This window comes from Bombina bombina, chromosome 1, assembly GCF_027579735.1.
Source record: "Bombina bombina isolate aBomBom1 chromosome 1, aBomBom1.pri, whole genome shotgun sequence".
Classification (NCBI taxonomy): domain Eukaryota; kingdom Metazoa; phylum Chordata; class Amphibia; order Anura; family Bombinatoridae; genus Bombina; species Bombina bombina.
The window spans coordinates 1,486,040,782-1,486,063,860 of record NC_069499.1 but is presented as its reverse complement, the minus strand read 5'-3'; the positions used below and the strand labels follow the sequence as shown (position 1 = coordinate 1,486,063,860).

General features: G+C 38.7%; 1 protein-coding gene across 2 annotated transcripts in view; it reads right to left on the bottom strand.

Moving 5' to 3' along the window:
* The window catches only part of ABCA5 (ATP binding cassette subfamily A member 5), a 477,891-nt gene that overhangs the window by 221,587 nt on the left and 233,225 nt on the right, over positions 1-23,079 (bottom strand). For both annotated transcript variants that reach the window (XM_053707235.1, XM_053707226.1), the window contains exons 14-18: positions 19,817-19,936; positions 19,527-19,665; positions 8,798-8,888; positions 7,732-7,871; positions 7,518-7,637 (exon numbers count right to left, since the gene is read on the bottom strand). In XM_053707235.1, coding sequence (XP_053563210.1) covers positions 7,518-7,637; positions 7,732-7,871; positions 8,798-8,888; positions 19,527-19,665; positions 19,817-19,936 — 610 coding nt within the window. The remainder of the gene's footprint in view (positions 1-7,517; positions 7,638-7,731; positions 7,872-8,797; positions 8,889-19,526; positions 19,666-19,816; positions 19,937-23,079) is intronic.

Sequence of the window (23,079 nt, the reverse complement as noted above, 5' to 3'; positions counted from 1 at the left end):
ACTGCTTAAGCCTCTACAAACTCTGCATGAGGATCTCTGGATCTTGCAAAATATCTCGGAAGCTTGCTGTTTGGTCTATCTTTAGGAGACATCATTGTTCCACTATCTAATTGTAAACCTCTTGATGAAGAGATCATTCCTCCGGATGAAGAGATTGTCGACTTAGAAAATCTGCTTCCCAGTTGTTCACTCTCAGGATGTGAACCACATAAATTAGCTCTACTGGCTAACTTTGCCTCGTGAGAAGACCAAACTCCCTGTGCCCTCTTGGATCCCCACACTGCCCCCAAACCAGAGAGACTGGCGTCTGTGGTGACTATTGTCCAAGGAACAAATTACACTCCAAGAGAAATAGACTGGTGATTTATCCACCAAGACACAGACTGCCTCTGTCATTATAAGTGTATTTCTAAAAAAAGTGATTTCTGTCCGCACTGCAGTTATGCGTAGTGTACCTTTAAGGAGGCCTAGGAGATCAATTAGACCTTAATTACAGTAGTCTATATTAGTTCTGAATTTGTAGCATGTGGTTGCTTGTGTATTAAGTTACTGAAACTATTACTCTTGCAATCACTTCTTGGACATAGTGGTTTGACTTCTGCTTCCCCTAACTACGCCCCTTGTTTGTGACTGACTTGGTATTCAACTTTGGCTTGTTTGTGGATTCTGCATTTGTTAAATAATTTTGTGCTGCTTTTTCCTGTGAGGCCTTGACCCGGATTGTATGACTAAGATTACCTTTAGCCTGGATACCTCTGCTATCAGTAAGTATCTTATGCAAGTTGAATTTATCTCAATAGCAAAACTAAACTTAAACAAAGGTATGTCTTTCTTTGATATTCAAATTTATAAATAGTTACTTTTTGGTACTTAGGGAGATATTTATCAAGCTGTCAACTGTGCTGCATTCGCCGGCACCAATACGTTCGCCTAACATCGCGACCGCGGACCTGAATACGATCTACATATTTATTTAAAAAACGGGAAAAAGACACGCCCCAAGTACGGGCGATGAGCATCAGACTGTTGTTAACTAGCAGTCATCAATCTCGCATCTATTCTGCTTTTTACCAACTTTATTTATACCCTGTCACTAAACGCTGCCACTATACTAACATATTTAACCCCTATCCTGCTGCTCCTAGACCCCGCCGCAACCTAAATAAAGTTATTAACTATTTTTAAACTATTAATTAACCTACCCTAACTATTATACTACAATTAAATTAAACTAGCAAATAAACTAAATTACATATTAAAAAAACCTAACCCTACAAAAATTATTTATATCTACTATTAAACCTTATTACAAATTACTAAATTATCAAAAAAATAAACGCTAAATTACAAAAAATAAAAAAAACACAAAATTACGGAAAAAACAAACCACATTATCAAAAATAAAAAATAATTACACCTATTTTTAGATTAGGGGTTTGGGCAGTAAAAGAGCTAAATTCCCTTTTAAAGGCAATGCCCATACAAATGCCCTTTTCAGGGCAATGGGGAGCTTAAGTTATTTTAGATTTATTTTAGAGTTTTTTTATTTGGGGGGGTTGGTTGGTTGGCTGGTGGGTATTACAGTTGGGGGGTGTTTGTATTTTTCTTTACAGGTAAAACAGCTGATTTCTTTGGGGCAGTGCCCCACAAAAGGCCCTTTTAAGGGCTATAGGAAGTTTATTGTAAGCTATGTTTTTTTTTTTATTTTGAGGGGGCTTTTTTATTTTGATAGGAATATTGGATTAGGTGTAATTCTTTTTTATTTTTGATAATGTGGTTTGTTTGTTTTTCGTAATTTAGTGTTTTTTATTTTTTGTAATTTAGCGTTTATTTTTTTTGGTAATTTAGTAATTTGTAATAAGGTTTAATAGTAGATTTAAATAATTTTAGTAGGGTTAGGTTTTTTTAATATGTAATTTAGTTTATATAATTGCTAGTTTAATTTAATTGTAGTATAATAGTTAGGGTAGGTTAATTAATAGTTTAAAAATAGTTTATTTTAATTCTACAGGTAAGTTTAAATTTTTTTTAAGATAGGGATGTTGTAATTTTAAGATAAAGTTAGCGGCTTGTTAGGTTTAGGGGTTAATAGCTTAATTTAGTTTATGGCGATGTGGCGGGCTGGCGGTTTAGGGGTTAATAGGTTTAGTTAGTGGTAATGATATGGGAGGCCAGAGGTTTAGGCGTTAATACGTTTATTTAGTGGCAGCGGGGTCCGGGAGCGACGGGATGGGGTAATAACTTTATTTAGGTTGCGGCGATGTCGGGGAGCGGCGGAATAGGGGTTAATAACATTATGTAGGTAGCGGCGATGTCGGGGGCGGCAGATTAGGGGTGTTTAGACTCGGGGCTTATGTTAGGGTGTTAGGTGTAAAAGTTACTTGTTTTCAACCATATAAATCAATGGGATATCTGGCAGCATCGAACATAAGCTTTCGGTGCTTTCAGACTCCTATTGATTCCTATGGCATCCACGACCTCCAGGGTGGCGGACTGAAAACCAGGTACGCTGGGCCGGAATAGCCGCGAGCGTACCTGTTAGAAATTTGATAAATAGGAAAAAGTGTCAGATAGAGCCAAATGTGTATTCGGAACATCTGTAATGACGTAAGCATCGATCTGCGTCGGATTGAGACCGGCAGATCGTATGTTACGTCACAAATTTCAACATTTGCCGGTCTGTAGGATTTGATAACTAGGTCGGATCAAGCTTGCAACAATTACGCTGCGGAATTCCGGCGTATTTGCGGTTGGCGGCTTGATAAATATCCCCCTTAGTTGTTGTTTGTTTTGTAGGAGCTGCTTAAAGTTCTAGAGAGAGTTAAAAAAATAAGTTTAGTCTCATTGCTCTCTTCCCCCTGCCCCTTTTGAAACACTGTGTTAGTGTTCAGTGCATCAGTAAGGGTTTGTGGTGTGGTGAGCTACTCAGCCACTGATTTCAGCACTCCACCTGACACTGAGAAGACGCCTGCTCAGACATGAAAGCTGTTTGCAGTTTTTATAGTCTTACTGTGGAATTCAAAAGGATTCCTTGAGAAAGCTGAGTGTAGTCCTTGCACCATTGTTGTGGCATGCAAAGTTAAAGATGCCACATATGAAACTGTGCAAAAGGAATAGCATCTGATGCTGCAATCATCAGACCTAACAATTCCATACATAGTGTTACAGATGGATTGGAAATTCATTAAAGTTTTTTCTTCTTTAACTTTGACTTCTGTTATTCTGTTAGAGAAAGCCTCATTAACACTGAGTCTATAATGACTCCTAGGATAGAGACTCTTGTCTGTGGAGAAAGAACACTTTGGAATATTGATTCTCCAACCATGTCTGTGAAGAAACAACAGAAGTCTGTTGGTTTGAGATACTGCTAAAGTTAAACTCTACCAAAATAAACAACAAAAGAGAGCTGTAGCTAGACCAAACAAAAGAACCACAAACTGAAAGTGCTTGTCATGAAAAAGCAAATCTTAGGAACTGGTGGATGGTATTTGTGGATTGGTATATGAAGATAAGCATCCTTCAAATCATTTGTGGATATATTTTGACCAAGTTGAACAAGGGGTAGAATAGTCCAAATTGTTTCCATTTTCAAAGTAGGAACCCTAAGAAAGTTTTTAAATCCAGAATAGGCCTGAAAGTTCCCTCCTTTTTGGGAACAATAAACAGGCTGAAATAATATCCCTGGCCTTGATCCAAAACAGGAACTGGAACTATTACTCCCTTAAGTTCCTGATCTAGTACAGACCAAAAATGCTTTTGCTTTCACAGGATTCTTTGGAAAATGAGACAAAAAAACCTTCTTCAAGGAGGCCTTTATTTGAAGCCTATTCTGTAACCCTGGGAAATTATGAAAAGAAAGTGCTAAAAATCTGCCTTTAGAAACCATGTCTGCTTGTAATGATTTAAGCCACAAAGCCCTTCGAGTCAGTACTGCTAATGTCATATTCTTTGCATTAATTCTGATTATCTCAACAATAGCATCACAAATAAATGCATTAGATTACTTTTAAAAGTTTCAAATGATGTTGAAAGTACTAATCAACAAAATCATCTGATCTTTGCTCAGATAAGTTGTCACATCAAAGAGTAGACTGCTACAACACAAGCAATGCTAATAGTTGGTTTAAACAAGTAACCAGCTTGCTGAAATGCCTTTCTGTGGAATTTCCTGTCCTTAGGGTCCTTGAAATATGTACTATCCTCTAAGGGAATAGTAGCGCATTTGGCTAAAGTTGAAATTGCACCATCCACCTTTGAGATAGATTCCTAAGCTTTACACTAGAATCCGGGAAGGTTTAAAACTTAGAGGACATATTAAAAGGAAGACCAGGTTTGGACCATCCTCTGGTAATTATTTCAGTAATTGCCTCTGGAATAGGAAAATCCTCTAGAAATGTAGCAGTAAGTTTGAAAATCAAATCAAATTGGTTAATAGATTTTTCCTCAGGTGGTTTAGGGCCTTGGAAACCTTAAGTACATAAAACCTCTTTTAGCAGAGAACAAAGATGTTCAAGTTTAAACATAAAAGAGGAAGATTCTGTATCCTGATTTGTAACAGACTCCCGATCATCTAAAATTTAGACAATAAATCTGAGTCAGATTTTTTAAGGACCTTTTTAAATGGTCTGATCCTTTGAGTCTGAGATTGTCAGGCAAAATTATTTTGTGCTTACATTGAGGGGGGACATAACCGCCAAGAACTCAGTAATTGTTGAGAGCACAAAATCCTTAAATCCTGGACCAAAATCGGAAGCATTCCCTTGTACTGAGCAAACAGAGAAAGTGCAGATTCCTTTAGCAGCAAGAGCAGCATTAGTTTGTTTATAATAGATACGGTGAGCTATACAAGAATTGCAAAGCTGAGCTGGAGGAGTATTAGGCATAAGCATGCAAAATATACACTTTAATTGAGTGGTCAGTGGATCTACATTTAAAGAAGTGGGGACAGTTTCAGTATGCTCCATCATGCAAAGAGATAACAAACACAAATAGACAACCACAAAACAGTATATTTTAATATACTGTATTTGGAGACAAAATAACAGTATAAAGAGTCAGGAACTCTGCACTGCAGAATCTTCAATCTGCCTTAAAAAATACCATTAACCCCTGAACGACCGAGGACGTGCCAGGCACGTCTTACATGGGGTGTCAGTTAGTGACCAAGGACGTGCCAGGCACGTCCTCTGGAGTTTCAAGCGGTGGAAGCGATCGTGATCGCTTCCAGCCTCTTTCAAGGTATTGCAGTGATGCTTTGATATAGAGGCATCACTACAATACCTGTTTTAACCTCCGATGCAGAGAGGGCGGGTGGGATTGCTACACTATGAAACGTAAAAAGTGCAATTGATGGAGGGAGTGGGGTATAAATATTATCCAAGGGATCTGGAAGGGGATGGGGGGTAGGTTATGGAGGGGGGGCAGCTACACTACAGAAAAATTTGGATTAAAAAAAAACAAAAACAAAAAAACAATTATATGGCAAACTGGGTACAGTACCCAAGATGGGTGCAAATAGGTAGCGGGAGGGGGGGTAGAGAGCTGTTTGGGGGGGGGATCAGGGAGGTTGGGGGCTAAGGGGGTTCCATCACTGCTAAATATATATTTTATTTTTTTTTTAAAGAAAAAAAACACTTATTTTAGTACTGGCAGTACTTAAGATGTTGGGGACAGTTGTGGGGTGGGGAAGGGAAGAGAGCTGTTTGGGAGGGATCAGGGGGTGGGATGTGTCAGGTGGGAGGCTTATCTCTACACTAAAGCTAAAATTAACCCTACAAGCTACCAAATTAACCCCTTCACTGCCGGGCATAATACAAGTGTGGTGCGCAGCGGCATTTAGCGGCCTTCTAATTACCAAAAAACAATGCCAAAGCCATATAGGTCTGCTATTTCTGAACAAAGGGCATCCCAGAGAAGCATTTACAACCATTTGTGCCATAATTGCACTATCTGTTTGTAAATAATTCCAGTGAGAAACCTAAAGTTGTGAAATAGGTAACAATTTTTTTTATTTGATCGCATTTGGCAGGTGAAATGGTGGCATGAAATGGGCCTAGATCAATACTTTGGGTTGTCTACTACACTACACTAAAGCTAAAATTAACCCTTCAAGCTCCCTAATTAACCTCTTTACTGCTGGGCATAATAAACATGGTGCACAGCGGCATTTAGCGGCCTTCTAATTATCAAAAAGCAATGCCAAAGCCATACATGTCTGTTATTTCTGAACAAAGGGGATCCCAGAGAAGCATTTACAACCATTTTTGCCAGAAACCTAAAGTTAGTGAAAAAATTGTTTTTTTTTATTTAAATATAAAAAGAGAGAGAGATGCACTCAGCTGAGACAGAACAAAGCTAGAAAAACTTCTGTGCCTGTTCATTTTCAGTGCCACTCAGGGTGCATACTCTTTTAGCACACTATGCCCCTTCACAGAGAAAAAATATCCTGTAGCATATCAGTCCAACCCTGCCCAATGACAGTCCAGCACCGAAATACCGGGCAATTCTTCTCTGAACAAGAGAAACAACAACCCCCAACGATCGTTTCTGCCTTCTGTGGGCCTCGTCAGTGATATAGGCCGAAACGATCGTCTGGGGTTGTTGTTTCTCTTGTTCAGAGAAGAACTGCCTGGTATTTCGGGCTGGACTGTCATTGGGCAGGATCAGACTGATATGCTGCAGGATATTTTTTTCTCTGTGGAAAGGCATCAACGTGTGCTAAAAGAACGCACACCCTGAGTTGCAATTGAAATGAACAGGCATGGAAGTTATTCTAGCTTTTGTTTCATCTCAGGAGTGCTGTTCTCTCTCTTTTCTGGAATTTTTTTATTTGATCACATTTGGCAGTGAAATAGTGGCATGAAATATACCAAGATGGGCCTAGATCAATACTTTGGGTTGTCTACTAAAAATATATATATACATGTTAAGGGTTATTCAGGGATTCCTGACAGATATCAGTGTTCCAATGTAACTATTATGTGCATAAATCTTCTAGTAAATGTATTTGCAGTGTTATTCAGCTCCCTTCTTCCCACGGAGCATGCCACTCCCCCCTCTGTGTATCTTCAGCTCCTTCCTTCCCCCTCCGTGTAGCTTCAGCTTGCTATTAGCTTAAACAACAGCTGATTGGTTGTTTTTTTCTTACCATGCAGATGACAGTAAAAAAGATTAGCTTTCAATGGTGAACTAAAGAAATTTTGAGGTAAACAATCCTCCTTTTTTTTTATAAAGATGTTCATGTGATATTTTCCTGTTTGCTTTTACAATTATGCTGCATCACTTTCAAATGATTTAGCATATGAGTAAAATGTCCCTTTAATGCAAGCACTTCTTCATCGAAAGAGCTGATTTGTGGTTGGAGGTGGTGGCAACAAATACAGTAAGTTCCAGGAAGCCTAGGATATGCATAAGGCTTACCTGATAATTACTTTAAAATTTGTCAATGTAAATGGACATTGTGATTGTTATCTACTGTCAAAATCTCTGTTTTATTAAGTAAACTACAGTAGTCTTACCTGTCTGATCAATTTCAGCCTCAACTTCCAACTTGAAAAATACATCTGCTAAAGTGGTCATGGAAACCCCATATGTTATCACACCAAGGTCGGTATTGCTTTCAAGAGCAGAGAACAGTCCTGGGGAAAAATAAATGCTTATGTACATCATGACAAAGGCTGGTCTTGTATCCCCTTTATTTAAAGACATAAGCACTTACTGTATGGAACTTACCTGGAAACTTATCCATGTCTCGAAGTGGCAACGAATAGAGAACAGATGTTTCTCGCTGCTGTGTTAAACATACCCCTGGTATGTGAGTTCTAATTAGCTCAGTCAAACGGCTGACATCACACAAGGTCTCGATATCCATGCTTTGAGGGAAAGAAGAACTAATTTAATTTGACAATAAAGCAAGGTAACACTATAAATGTGTTCATATTGACATTTACAGAACAAGACTTAGGGCCCGATAATCTAAAGCTCTCCGCTCTGGCGAGATGATCTAAGAAGTCTTTTCAGTACTGTGAGGTCCCTCAAAGAATTATAGAAAGGCAAATTTTAGCTTGAAAGCTGCTAAAGATGTGAAGGAGATATACCTACATCTATACAATAATCGCGTTTGTAACACGTTCATTACCGTTGGCAGTTGCGCACGCAGCCAAAAGAATTCACCTGGATGCAGCGAATACGCACACTGAAGATTGAATGCAGGGTACCCCATTTATATTGGGTTACCTTGCATTCCTATTGCATTCCTATTGGCTGAAATTTTGAACAGCTAATAGGATTTCAGTAGCTCTCATTCTAATTTTTTTCATTCCCTTGGAATCATTTGTTGAAGGAGCAGCAATGCACTACTGGTTTCTAACTGAACACATTGGTGAGCCAATTACAATGGGTATATATATGCAGCCACTAATAAGCTAGAACCTAGGTTCTTTGCTGCTCCTGAGCTTACCTAGATAAACCTTTCAGCAAAGGAAAACAAGGGAAGGAAGCAAATTAATCAAAAGAAGTAACTTGAAAAGTTGTTTAAAATGGTATTCTCTGTCTAAATTATGAAAGAAAAAAATTGTGTTTCATGTCCCTTTAATTTTATATATGAGGTGAGGTGCCAATAAAAATGAATACAAACCTTATCAGAAAATATAGGTACAACAAGTACTATACAAACAGCATCGATATTTATCATATCGCGTTTCATCTAAATTCTAGTACATATCTGTTTTCATACATTGGCACATTGCTGTTTTGATGAAATATTATTTAGTGGAGATGCCCATGATCATTATAGTACCTTAGACAGTAGCCCACACCCAATTTGCTCTTCAGAAACAATGATGAACCAACGCATTTGAGAGTTCCTTGTGAAATAACTGCTTTTCGATCTAGAAATAAAAAGAGTACACATCAAAAACAACAGCAAAAAAAGATAGATAGCACAAATATATTTTAAATAGTTCATAACAGATTATACAGATATAGTATCCAATTTTCTATGTAACTTAAAGGGATACTAAACCCTTTTTTTTCTTTCATGATTCAGATAGAGCATGTGATTTTAAACAACTTTCTTATTTACTTCTATTATCAATTTTTCTTCGTTCTCTTGGTATCTTTTGTTGTAAAGCAGGGAAGTATGCTTTGGAGCTAGCCCATTTCTGGAGCACTATATGGCAGCAGTTTTGCAAGAATGGAATCTATTTCCTGCCATGTAGTGCTCCAGATGCCTACCTAAGTATATCTTCAGCACAGAAAATCATGGTAATTAAGCAAATTTTATAATAGAAGTAAATTGGAAAATTTAATTTAAATGGTATGTTCAGTCTGAATCACAAAAGAAAACCTTCATATGCCTTAAATGCACCTAAGGGTGAGGATCCTTAATCTTTGCGAGCTAAAGTGGGTAAAGAAAATGAGGATTGCTGATTTGTCTTAATTAAAGTACTCATTAGTCATTGGCTTAATTACTTTTGAGATTTTGTAAATTGTCGTCTCCAGAGTGGGCCATACTATACTATTACTAATGCAGCATATTTCTCCTATTCTTAATGGGCGACCTCAGTAATTATCTTCAGCCTCTTCTGCACAGTATCCTTCCTCTGTTACAACTTATAGAGTAATTATCTTCAGACTCTTCTGCACAGTATACCTCCTCTGTTACAACTAATAGAGTAATTATCTTCAGACTCTTCTGCACAGTATCCCTCCTCTGTTACAACTAATAGAGTAATTATCTTCAGACTCTTCTGCACAGTATCCCTCCTCTGTTACAACTAATAGAGTAATTATCTTCAGACTCTTCTGCACAGTATCCCTCCTCTGTTACAACTAATAGAGTAATTATCTTCAGACTCTTCTGCACAGTATCCCTCCTCTGTTACAACTAATAGAGTAATTATCTTCAGACTCTTCTGCACAGTATCCCTCCTCTGTGACAACTAATAGAGAGAGTAATTATCTTCAGCCTCTTCTGCACAGTATACCTCCTCTGTTATAACTAATAGAGTAATTATCTTCAGACTCTTCTGCACAGTATTCCTCCTCTGTGACAACTAATAGAGAGAGTAATTATCTTCAGACTCTTCTGCACAGTATTCCTCCTCTGTTACAACTAATAGAGAGAGTAATTATCTTCAGCCTCTTCTGAACATTATCCCTCCTCTGTGACAACTAATAGAGAGAGTAATTATCTTCAGCCTCTTCTGCACAGTATCCCTCCTCTGTGACAACTAATAGAGAGAGTAATTATCTTCAGACTCTTCTGCACAGTATCCCTACTATGTTACAACTAATAGAGAGAGTAATTATCTTCAGCCTCTTCTGCACAGTATCCCTCCTCTGTTACAACTAATAGAGAGTAATTATCTTCAGCCTCTTCTGCACAGTATCCCTTTTCTGTGACAACTAATAGAGAGTAATTATCTTCAGCCTCTTCTGCACAGTATCCCTCTTATGTGACAACTAATAGAGATAGTAATTATCTTCAGCCTCTTCTGCACAGTATCCCTCCTCTGTGAAAACTAATAGAGTAATTATCTTCAGACTCTTCTGCACAGTATTCCTCCTCTGTGACAACTAATAGAGAGAGTAAATATCTTCAGCCTCTTCTGCACAGTATACCTCCTCTGTTACAACTAATAGAGAGAGTAATTATCTTCAGACTCTTCTGCACAGTATTCCTCCTCTGTTACAACTAATAGAGAGAGTAATTATCTTCAGACTCTTCTGCACAGTATCCCTCCTCTGTTACAACTAATAGAGTAATTATCTTCAGCCTCTTATGCACAGTATCCCTCCTCTGTGACAACTAATAGAGAGAGTAATTATCGTCAGCCTCTTCTGCACAGTATCCCTCTTCTGTGAAAACTAATAGAGAGAGTAATTATCTTCAGACTCTTCTGCACAGTATCCCTCCTCTGTGACAACTAATAGAGTAATTATCTTCAGCCTCTTCTGCACAGTATCCCTCCTCTGTTACAACTAATAGAGTCATTATCTTCAGACTCTTCTGCACAGTATCCCTCCTCTGTTACAACTAATAGAGTAATTATCTTCAGACTCTTCTGCACAGTATCCCTCCTCTGTTACAACTAATAGAGTAATTATCTTCAGACTTTTCTGCACAGTATCCCTCCTCTGTTACAACTAATAGAGTAATTATCTTCAGACTCTTCTGCACAGTATCCCTCCTCTGTGACAACTAATAGAGAGAGTAATTATCTTCAGCCTCTTCTGCACAGTATACCTCCTCTGTTATAACTAATAGAGTAATTATCTTCAGACTCTTCTGCACAGTATTCCTCCTCTGTGACAACTAATAGAGAGAGTAATTATCTTCAGACTCTTCTGCACAGTATTCCTCCTCTGTTACAACTAATAGAGAGAGTAATTATCTTCAGCCTCTTCTGAACATTATCCCTCCTCTGTGACAACTAATAGAGAGAGTAATTATCTTCAGACTCTTCTGCACAGTATCCCTCCTCTGTTACAACTAATAGAGAGAGTAATTATCTTCAGCCTCTTCTGCACAGTATCCCTCCTCTGTGACAACTAATAGAGAGAGTAATTATCTTCAGCCTCTTCTGCACAGTATACCTCCTCTGTTACAACTAATAGAGTAATTATCTTCAAACTCTTCTGCACAGTATTCCTCCTCTGTGACAACTAATAGAGAGAGTAATTATCTTCAGACTCTTCTGCACAGTATCCCTCCTCTGTTACAACTAATAGAGAGAGTAATTATCTTCAGCCTCTTCTGCACAGTATCCCTCCTCTGTGAAAACTAATAGAGTAATTATCTTCAAACTCTTCTGCACAGTATTCCTCCTCTGTGACAACTAATAAAGAGAGTAATTATCTTAAGCCTCTTCTGCACAGTATCCCTCCTCTGTGACAACTAATAGAGAGAGTAATTATCTTCAGCCTCTTCTGCACAGTATCCCTCCTCTGTTACAACTAATAGAGTAATTATCTTCAGACTCTTTTGCACAGTATTCCTCCTCTGTGACAACTAATAGAGAGAGTAATTATCTTCAGACTCTTCTGCACAGTATCCCTCCTCTGTTACAACTAATAGAGAGAGTAATTATCTTCAGCCTCTTCTGCACAGTATCCCTCCTCTGTTACAACTAATAGAGAGTAATTATCTTCAGCCTCTTCTGCACAGTATCCCTTTTCTGTGACAACTAATAGAGAGTAATTATCTTCAGCCTCTTCTGCACAGTATCCCTCTTATGTGACAACTAATAGAGATAGTAATTATCTTCAGCCTCTTCTGCACAGTATCCCTCCTCTGTGAAAACTAATAGAGTAATTATCTTCAGACTCTTCTGCACAGTATTCCTCCTCTGTGACAACTAATAGAGAGAGTAATTATCTTCAGCCTCTTCTGCACAGTATACCTCCTCTGTTACAACTAATAGAGAGAGTAATTATCTTCAGACTCTTCTGCACAGTATTCCTCCTCTGTTACAACTAATATAGAGAGTAATTATCTTCAGACTCTTCTGCACAGTATCCCTCCTCTGTTACAACTAATAGAGTAATTATCTTCAGACTCTTCTGCACAGTATCCCTCCTCTGTTACAACTAATAGAGTAATTATCTTCAGACTCTTCTGCACAGTATCCCTCCTCTGTTACAACTAATAGAGTAATTATCTTCAGACTCTTCTGCACAGTATTCCTCCTCTGTTACAACTAATATAGAGAGTAATTATCTTCAGACTCTTCTGCACAGTATCCCTCCTCTGTTACAACTAATAGAGTAATTATCTTCAGACTCTTCTGCACAGTATCCCTCCTCTGTTACAACTAATAGAGTAATTATCTTCAGACTCTTCTGCACAGTATTCCTCCTCTGTGACAACTAATAGAGAGAGTAATTATCTTAAGCCTCTTCTGCACAGTATCCCTCCTCTGTGACAACTAATAGAGAGAGTAATTATCTTCAGCCTCTTCTGCACAGTATCCCTCCTCTGTTACAACTAATAGAGTAATTATCTTCAGACTCTTCTGCACAGTATGCCTCCTCTGTTACAACTAATAGAGAGAGTAATTATCTTCAGCCTCTTCTGCACAGTATCCCTCCTCTGTTACAACTAATAGAGAGTAATTATCTTCAGCCTCTTCTGCACAGTATCCCTTTTCTGTGACAACTAATAGAGAGTAATTATCTTCAGCCTCTTCTGCACAGTATCCCTCTTATGTGACAACTAATAGAGATAGTAATTATATTCAGCCTCTTCTGCACAGTATCCCTCCTCTGTGAAAACTAATAGAGTAATTATCTTCAGACTCTTCTGCACAGTATTCCTCCTCTGTGACAACTAATAGAGAGAGTAACTATCTTCAGCCTCTTCTGCACAGTATACCTCCTCTGTTACAACTAATAGAGAGAGTAATTATCTTCAGACTCTTCTGCACAGTATTCCTCCTCTGTTACAACTAATATAGAGAGTAATTATCTTCAGACTCTTCTGCACAGTATCCCTCCTCTGTTACAACTAATAGAGTAATTATCTTCAGACTCTTCTGCACAGTATCCCTCCTCTGTTACAACTAATAGAGTAATTATCTTCAGACTCTTCTGCACAGTATCCCTCCTCTGTTACAACTAATAGAGTAATTATCTTCAGACTCTTCTGCACAGTATCCCTCCTCTGTTACAACTAATAGAGTAATTATCTTCAGCCTCTTCTGCACAGTATCCCTCCTCTGTTACAACTAATAGAGTAATTATCTTCAGACTCTTCTGCACAGTATTCCTCCTCTGTGACAAGTAATAGAGAGAGTAATTATCTTCAGACTCTTCTGCACAGTATCCCTCCTCTGTTACAACTAATAGAGAGAGTAATTATCTTCAGCCTCTTCTGCACAGTATTCCTCCTCTGTTACATCTAATAGAGAGTAATTATCTTCAGCCTCTTATGCACAGTATCCCTCCTCTGTGACAACTAATAGAGAGAGTAATTATCGTCAGCCTCTTCTGCACAGTATCCCTCTTCTGTGAAAACTAATAGAGAGAGTAATTATCTTCAGACTCTTCTGCACAGTATTCCTCCTCTGTGACAACTAATAGAGAGAGTAATTATCTTCAGACTCTTCTGCTCAGTATTCCTCCTCTGTGACAAGTAATAGAGAGAGTAATTATCTTCAGACTCTTCTGCACAGTATCCCTCCTCTGTTACAACTAATAGAGAGAGTAATTATCTTCAGCCTCTTCTGCACAGTATCCCTCCTCTGTTACAACTAATAGAGAGTAATTATCTTCAGCCTCTTATGCACAGTATCCCTCCTCTGTGACAACTAATAGAGAGAGTAATTATCGTCAGCCTCTTCTGCACAGTATCCCTCTTCTGTGAAAACTAATAGAGAGAGTAATTATCTTCAGACTCTTCTGCACAGTATCCCTCCTCTGTGACAACTAATAGAGAGAGTAATTATCTTCAGCCTCTTCTGCACAGTATCCCTCCTCTGTTACAACTAATAGAGAGAGTAATTATCTTCAGCCTCTTCTGCACAGTATCCTCCTCTGTTACAACTAATAGAGAGTAATTATCTTCAGCCTCTTCTGCACAGTATCCCTTTTCTGTGACAACTAATAGAGAGTAATTATCTTCAGCCTCTTCTGCACAGTATCCTCCTCTTTTACAACTCATAGAGAGTAATTATCTTCAGCCTCTTCTGCACAGTGTCCCTTTTCTGTAACAACTAATAGAGAGTAATTATCTTCAGCCTCTTCTGCACAGTATCCCTACTCTGTTACAACTAATAGAGAGAGTAATTTTCTTCAGACTCTTCTGGACAGTATCCCTCCTCTGTTACAACTAATAGAGAGAGTAACTATCTTCAGACTCTTCTGGATAGTATCCCTCCTCTGTTACAACTAATAGAGATAGTAATTTTACAACTCATAGAGAGTAATTATCTTCAGCCTCTTTTGCACAGTGTCCCTTTTCTGTAACAACTAATAGAGAGTAATTATCTTCAGCCTCTTCTGCACAGTATCCCTACTCTGTTACAACTAATAGAGAGTAATTATCTTCAGCCTCTTATGCACAGTATCCCTCCTCTGTGACAACTAATAGAGAGAGTAATTATCGTCAGCCTCTTCTGCACAGTATCCCTCTTCTGTGAAAACTAATAGAGAGAGTAATTATCTTCAGACTCTTCTGCACAGTATCCCTCCTCTGTGACAACTAATAGAGAGAGTAATTATCTTCAGACTCTTCTGGATAGTATCCCTCCTCTGTTACAACTAATAGAGATAGTAATTATCTTCAGACTCTTCTGCACAGTATCCCTCCTCTGTTACAACTAATAGAGAGAGTAACTATCTTCAGACTCTTCTGGATAGTATCCCTCCTCTGTTACAACTAATAGAGATAGTAATTATCTTCAGCCTCTTCTGCACAGTATATTTCCTCTGTGACAACTAATAGAGAGAGTAATTATCTTCGGACTTTTCTGCACAGTATACCTGCTCTGTTACAACTAATAGAGAGAGTAATTATCTTCCTGCTCTTCTGGACAGTATCCCTCCTCTGTGACAACTAATAGAGAGAGTAATTATCTTCAGACTCTTCTGCACAGTATTCCTCCTCTGTTACAACTAATAGAGATAGTAATTATCTTCAGCCTCTTCTGCACAGTATCCCTACTCTGTTACAACTAATAGAGAGAGTAATTATCTTTAGACTCTTCTGGACAGTATCCCTCCTCTGTTACAACTAATAGAGAGAGTAATTATCTTCAGACTCTTCTGGACAGTATCCCTCCTCTGTTACAACTAATAGAGAGAGTAATTATTTTCAGACTCTTCTGGACAGTATCCCTCCTCTGTTACAACTAATAGAGAGAGTAATTATCTTCAGCCTCTTCTGCACAGTATCCCTCCTCTGTTACAACTAATAGAGTAATTATCTTCAGACTCTTCTGCACAGTATTCCTCCTCTGTGACAAGTAATAGAGAGAGTAATTATCTTCAGACTCTTCTGCACAGTATCCCTCCTCTGTTACAACTAATAGAGAGAGTAATTATCTTCAGCCTCTTCTGCACAGTATTCCTCCTCTGTTACAACTAATAGAGAGTAATTATCTTCAGCCTCTTATGCACAGTATCCCTCCTCTGTGACAACTAATAGACAGAGTAATTATCGTCAGCCTCTTCTGCACAGTATCCCTCTTCTGTGAAAACTAATAGAGAGAGTAATTATCTTCAGACTCTTCTGCACAGTATTCCTCCTCTGTGACAACTAATAGAGAGAGTAATTATCTTCAGCCTCTTCTGCACAGTATACCTCCTCTGTTACAACTAATAGAGAGAGTAATTATCTTCAGACTCTTCTGCACAGTATTCCTCCTCTGTTACAACTAATATAGAGAGTAATTATCTTCAGACTCTTCTGCACAGTATCCCTCCTCTGTTACAACTAATAGAGTAATTATCTTCAGACTCTTCTGCACAGTATCCCTCCTCTGTTACAACTAATAGAGTAATTATCTTCAGACTCTTCTGCACAGTATCCCTCCTCTGTTACAACTAATAGAGAGAGTAATTATCTTCAGCCTCTTCTGCACAGTATCCCTCCTCTGTTACAACTAATAGAGTAATTATCTTCAGACTCTTCTGCACAGTATTCCTCCTCTGTGACAAGTAATAGAGAGAGTAATTATCTTCAGACTCTTCTGCACAGTATCCCTCCTCTGTTACAACTAATAGAGAGAGTAATTATCTTCAGCCTCTTCTGCACAGTATCCCTCCTCTGTTACAACTAATAGAGAGTAATTATCTTCAGCCTCTTATGCACAGTATCCCTCCTCTGTGACAACTAATAGAGAGAGTAATTATCTTCCTGCTCTTCTGGACAGTATCCCTCCTCTGTGACAACTAATAGAGAGAGTAATTATCTTCAGACTCTTCTGCACAGTATTCCTCCTCTGTTACAACTAATAGAGATAGTAATTATCTTCAGCCTCTTCTGCACAGTATCCCTACTCTGTTACAACTAATAGAGAGAGTAATTATCTTTAGACTCTTCTGGACAGTATCCCTCCTCTGTTACAACTAATAGAGAGAGTAATTATCTTCAGACTCTTCTGGACAGTATCCCTCCTCTGTTACAACTAATAGAGAGAGTAATTATTTTCAGACTCTTCTGGACAGTATCCCTCCTCTGTTACAACTAATAGAGAGAGTAATTATCTTCAGCCTCTTCTGCACAGTATCCCTCCTCTGTTACAACTAATAGAGTAATTATCTTCAGACTCTTCTGCACAGTATTCCTCCTCTGTGACAAGTAATAGAGAGAGTAATTATCTTCAGACTCTTCTGCACAGTATCCCTCCTCTGTTACAACTAATAGAGAGAGTAATTATCTTCAGCCTCTTCTGCACAGTATTCCTCCTCTGTTACAACTAATAGAGAGTAATTATCTTCAGCCTCTTATGCACAGTATCCCTCCTCTGTGACAACTAATAGACAGAGTAATTATCGTCAGCCTCTTCTGCACAGTATCCCTCTTCTGTGAAAACTAATAGAGAGAGTAATTATCTTCAGACTCTTCTGCACAGTATTCCTCCTCTGTGACAACTAATAGAGAGAGTAATTATCTTCAGCCTCTTCTGCACAGTATACCTCCTCTGTTACAACTAATAGAGAGAGTAATTATCTTCAGACTCTTCTGCACAGTATTCCTCCTCTGTTACAACTAATATAGAGAGTAATTATCTTCAGACTCTTCTGCACAGTATCCCTCCTCTGTTACAACTAATAGAGTAATTATCTTCAGACTCTTCTGCACAGTATCCCTCCTCTGTTACAACTAATAGAGTAATTATCTTCAGACTCTTCTGCACAGTATCCCTCCTCTGTTACAACTAATAGAGAGAGTAATTATCTTCAGCCTCTTCTGCACAGTATCCCTCCTCTGTTACAACTAATAGAGTAATTATCTTCAGACTCTTCTGCACAGTATTCCTCCTCTGTGACAAGTAATAGAGAGAGTAATTATCTTCAGACTCTTCTGCACAGTATCCCTCCTCTGTTACAACTAATAGAGAGAGTAATTATCTTCAGCCTCTTCTGCACAGTATCCCTCCTCTGTTACAACTAATAGAGAGTAATTATCTTCAGCCTCTTATGCACAGTATCCCTCCTCTGTGACAACTAATAGAGAGAGTAATTATCGTCAGCCTCTTCTGCACAGTATCCCTCTTCTGTGAAAACTAATAGAGAGAGTAATTATCTTCAGACTCTTCTGCACAGTATCCCTCCTCTGTGACAACTAATAGAGAGAGTAATTATCTTCAGCCTCTTCTGCACAGTATCCCTCCTCTGTTACAACTAATAGAGAGAGTAATTATCTTCAGCCTCTTCTGCACAGTATCCTCCTCTGTTACAACTAATAGAGAGTAATTATCTTCAGCCTCTTCTGCACAGTATCCCTTTTCTGTGACAACTAATAGAGAGTAATTATCTTCAGCCTCTTCTGCACAGTATCCTCCTCTTTTACAACTCATAGAGAGTAATTATCTTCAGCCTCTTCTGCACAGTGTCCCTTTTCTGTAACAACTAATAGAGAGTAATTATCTTCAGCCTCTTCTGCACAGTATCCCTACTCTGTTACAACTAATAGAGAGAGTAATTTTCTTCAGACTCTTCTGGACAGTATCCCTCCTCTGTTACAACTAATAGAGAGAGTAACTATCTTCAGACTCTTCTGGATAGTATCCCTCCTCTGTTACAACTAATAGAGATAGTAATTATCTTCAGCCTCTTCTGCACAGTATATTTCCTCTGTGACAACTAATAGAGAGAGTAATTATCTTCGGACTTTTCTGCACAGTATACCTGCTCTGTTACAACTAATAGAGAGAGTAATTATCTTCCTGCTCTTCTGGACAGTATCCCTCCTCTGTGACAACTAATAGAGAGAGTAATTATCTTCAGACTCTTCTGCACAGTATTCCTCCTCTGTTACAACTAATAGAGATAGTAATTATCTTCAGCCTCTTCTGCACAGTATCCCTACTCTGTTACAACTAATAGAGAGAGTAATTATCTTTAGACTCTTCTGGACAGTATCCCTCCTCTGTTACAACTAATAGAGAGAGTAAGTATCTTCAGACTCTTCTGGACAGTATCCCTCCTCTGTTACAACTAATAGAGAGAGTAATTATTTTCAGACTCTTCTGGACAGTATCCCTCCTCTGTTACAACTAATAGAGAGAGTAATTATCTTCAGACTCTTCTGGACAGTATCCCTCCTCTGTTACAACTAATAGAGAGAGTAATTATCTTCAGACTCTTCTGGACAGTATCCCACCTCCGTTACAGCTAATAGAGATAGTAATTATCTTCAGCCTCTTCTGCACAGTATCCCTCCTCTGTTACAACTAATAAAGAGAGTAATTTTACATTTATAGAGATGTATCTTTATAGAAATTCTGAAGACCCCCTATTCCAGCTTTTGAGAGAATGAATTAGATAAATTAATTTAAAAACAGTATTGGTACAATTACCAGCTAGTATATCAGCTTCTTCCATAATGTGTGTGCTGAAAACAATGACATGATTGCTCTTCCTGTTCCTCAGAAGGTTCCAAACTGTATAACGGGAGCAAGAGTCCATACCTGCAGTAGGTTCATCCAAAAGTAAAACCTACAATAAACATCATAAAAAGAGGCCTTAAATCAGGAAATACCAGTGTGTGACAGGCACAGTTCATAGAGTAAAAGTGTGCTATTAAATCTACACTATGTGTGTCTGAAGATAAGTTAAGTTAAGTGAAGTTAAGTTAAGTATGTCTTACCTTGGGGTCCCCAAGTATAGCAATAGCCACTGATAGCTTCCTCTTTTGGCCAACACTCAGTTTACTGACTTGGTTGTGCTTCACTGCGTGCATATCCAAATCATATAGAATTTTATTTATCTAGTCAGAAAAAGAGGTTGAGAAAAAAGACATGCAGAAAAACTAAACAGCTCACAGTGCTTATGTTACATACTAATATACAGTATATAACAAATCACCACTGTACAGCTTAGGGATTATATCTCACCATCAGGGTAATTGAAATACAGTATATACAGAATGTCTTTGATATGCAATGATTTCAAATAATATAAACAGATATAGTTTTAGATGGACATGAAATCCATTTTTTTATATCATGATTTAGAGCAGTGTTTCTCAACCGCGGTCCTCAAGTACCCCCAACAGGCCAGGTTTTCATTATCGCTGAACCAGTGCACAGGTGAAGTATTCAGCTGATTAGTAACCCCATGGTTACTAACCTGCTTTCACCCATAAGCCGATTATTTCACATGTGCACTGGTTCAGCTATAATGAAAACCTGGCCTGTTGGGGGTACTTGAGCACGTGGTTGAGAAACACTGATTTAGACCAGTGTTTTTCAACCAGTGTGCCATGGCACACTAGTGTGCCGTGAGAGATCCTCAGGTGTGCCACGGCAGACTGACAACAGTGTGACATATTTTTTAAACTTTGCTTGTTTTTTACTCCCAGTGCAGGGGTAGTTTGTAGGAGGCATGGCATAACAGCACAATACATACAGTATGTGTGTGTTTGTATGTATGTGTATATATATATATGCTGTATTAGGCTACAATGTGTGATTTTTTTTAAATTTTGGGATGGTGGTGTGCCACGGGATTTTTTAATGTAAAAAAGTGTGCCACGGCAAAAAAAAAAAAAAAAATCACTGATTTAGACCATACAAATTTAAATAACTTTACAATTTGCTGCTATTATTTATTTCATTCTCTTGTATCCTTTGTGAAGGAACAGTACTGCACTAATAGAAGCTAGCTGAACACACCAGGTGACCTAATGACAAAAGGCATATATGTGCAGCCACCAATTAGCAGCTAGCTCACAGTAGTGACATTGCAGCTCCTAAGCAAACCTGGGTATGTTTTTCAACAAAGGATACCAAGAGAACGAAGAAAATTAGAAAGCTGTTTAAAATTGCATGCTCTATCCAAATCATGAAACATTAATTTTGGCTTTACTGTTCCTTTGATTGTCGCTCATTGCAAGATAAATTAGTAAAAATGTATATTTAAAGGGACAGTCTAGACCCACTTCTCATTCTTTATTACTTATTGTTACATATCAGACAAGCATCTTGCAGTGTGTTCCACATCTATAAGCTTGTAAGAAGTACATGAAAGCTTTTAAATAATCATCAGTTGTTAGCAGCCGAAAATGTCTGCCAAGCTCCGCCCAAAATATCCACAGAATAGGTGGGCGGAGCGTGTGTGCAGGATGCTTCTCTGGTATGTAACAATAAGTAATCAAAATGATGAATTTAGATTAAGTTAGCTAATATTTTTAATTGTTGTGTTTGATCTTGCAGTATAATTTATGAAGCACGTATGATCATGTGTAAGCACATGCAACACATGTAATATAGGTTACACATGTAATATACAGTATCTCACAAAAGTGAGTACACCCCTCACATTTTTGTAAATATTTTATTATATCTTTTCATGTGACAAACACTAAAGAAATGACACTTTGCTACAATGTAAAGTAATGAGTGTACAGCCTGTATAACAGTGTAAAATTGCTGTCCCCTCAAAATAACTCAACACGCAGTCATTAATGTCTAAACCATTGGCAATAAAAGTGAGTACACCCCTAAGTGAAAATGTCCAAATTGGGCCCAATTAGCAATTTTCCCTCCATGGTGTCATGTGACTCGTTCGTGTTACAAGGTCTCAGGTGTGAATGGGGAGCAGGTGTGTTAAATTTGGTGTTATCGCTCTCACACTCTCTCATACTGGTCACTGGAAGTTCAACATGGCACCTCATGGCAAAGAAATCTCTGAGGATCTGAAAAAAAGAATTGTCGCTCTACATAAAGATGGCCTAGTCTATAAGAAGATTGCCAAGACCCTAAAACTGAGCTGCAGCACGGTGGGCAAGACCATACAGTGGTTTCACAGGACATGTTCCACTCAGAACAGACCTCACCATGGTCGACCAAAGAAGTTGCATGCACGTGCTCAGCGTCATATGCAGAGGTTGTCTTTGGGAAATAGATGTATGAGTGCTGTCAGCATTGCTGCAGAGGTTGAAGGGGTGGGGGGTCAGCCTGACAGTGCTTAGACCATACGCCGCACACTGCATCAAATTGGTCTGCATGGCTGTCGTACCAGAAGGAAGCCTCTTCTAAAGATGCACAAGAAAGCCCGCAAACGCAAACAGTTTGCTGAAGACAAGCAGACTAAGGACATGGATTACTGGAACCATGTCCTGAGACCAAGATAAACTTATTTGGTTCAGATGTTGTCAAGCGTGTGTGGCGGCAACCAGGTGAGGAGTACAAAGACAACAGTCAAGCATGGTGGTGGGAGTGTCATGGTCTGGGCCTGCATGAGTGCTGCCGGCACTGGGGAGCTACAGTTCATTGAGGGGACATGTACTGTGACATACTGAAGCAGAGCATGATCCCCTCCCTTCGGAGACTGGGCCTTAGGGCAGTATTCCAACATGATAACGACCCCAAACACACCTCTAAGATGGCCACTGTCTTGCTAAAGAAGCTAAGGGTAAAGGTGATCGACTGGCCAAGCATGTCTCCAGACCTAAACCCTATTGAGCATATGTGGGGCATCCTCAAACTGAAGGTGGGGGAGCGCAAGTTCTCTAACATCCACCAGCTCTGTGATGTCATCATGGAGGAGTAAAAGAGGACTCCAGTGGCAACCTGTGAAGCTCTTGTGAACTCCATGCCCAAGAGGGATAAGGCAGTGCTGGAAATTAATGGTGGCCACAATATTGACACTTTGGGCCCAATTTCGACATTTCCACTTAGGGGTGTACTAACTTTTGTTGCCAACGTTTTAGACATTAATGACTGTGTGTTGAGTTATTTTGAGGGGACAGCAAATTTACACTGTTATACAGGCTGTACAATCACTACTTTACATTGTAGCAAAGTGTCATTTCTTTAGTGTTATCACATGAAAATATATAATAAAATATTTACAAAAATGTGAGGGGTGTACTCACTTTTGTGAGATACTGTAGGTTACTATGCAAGT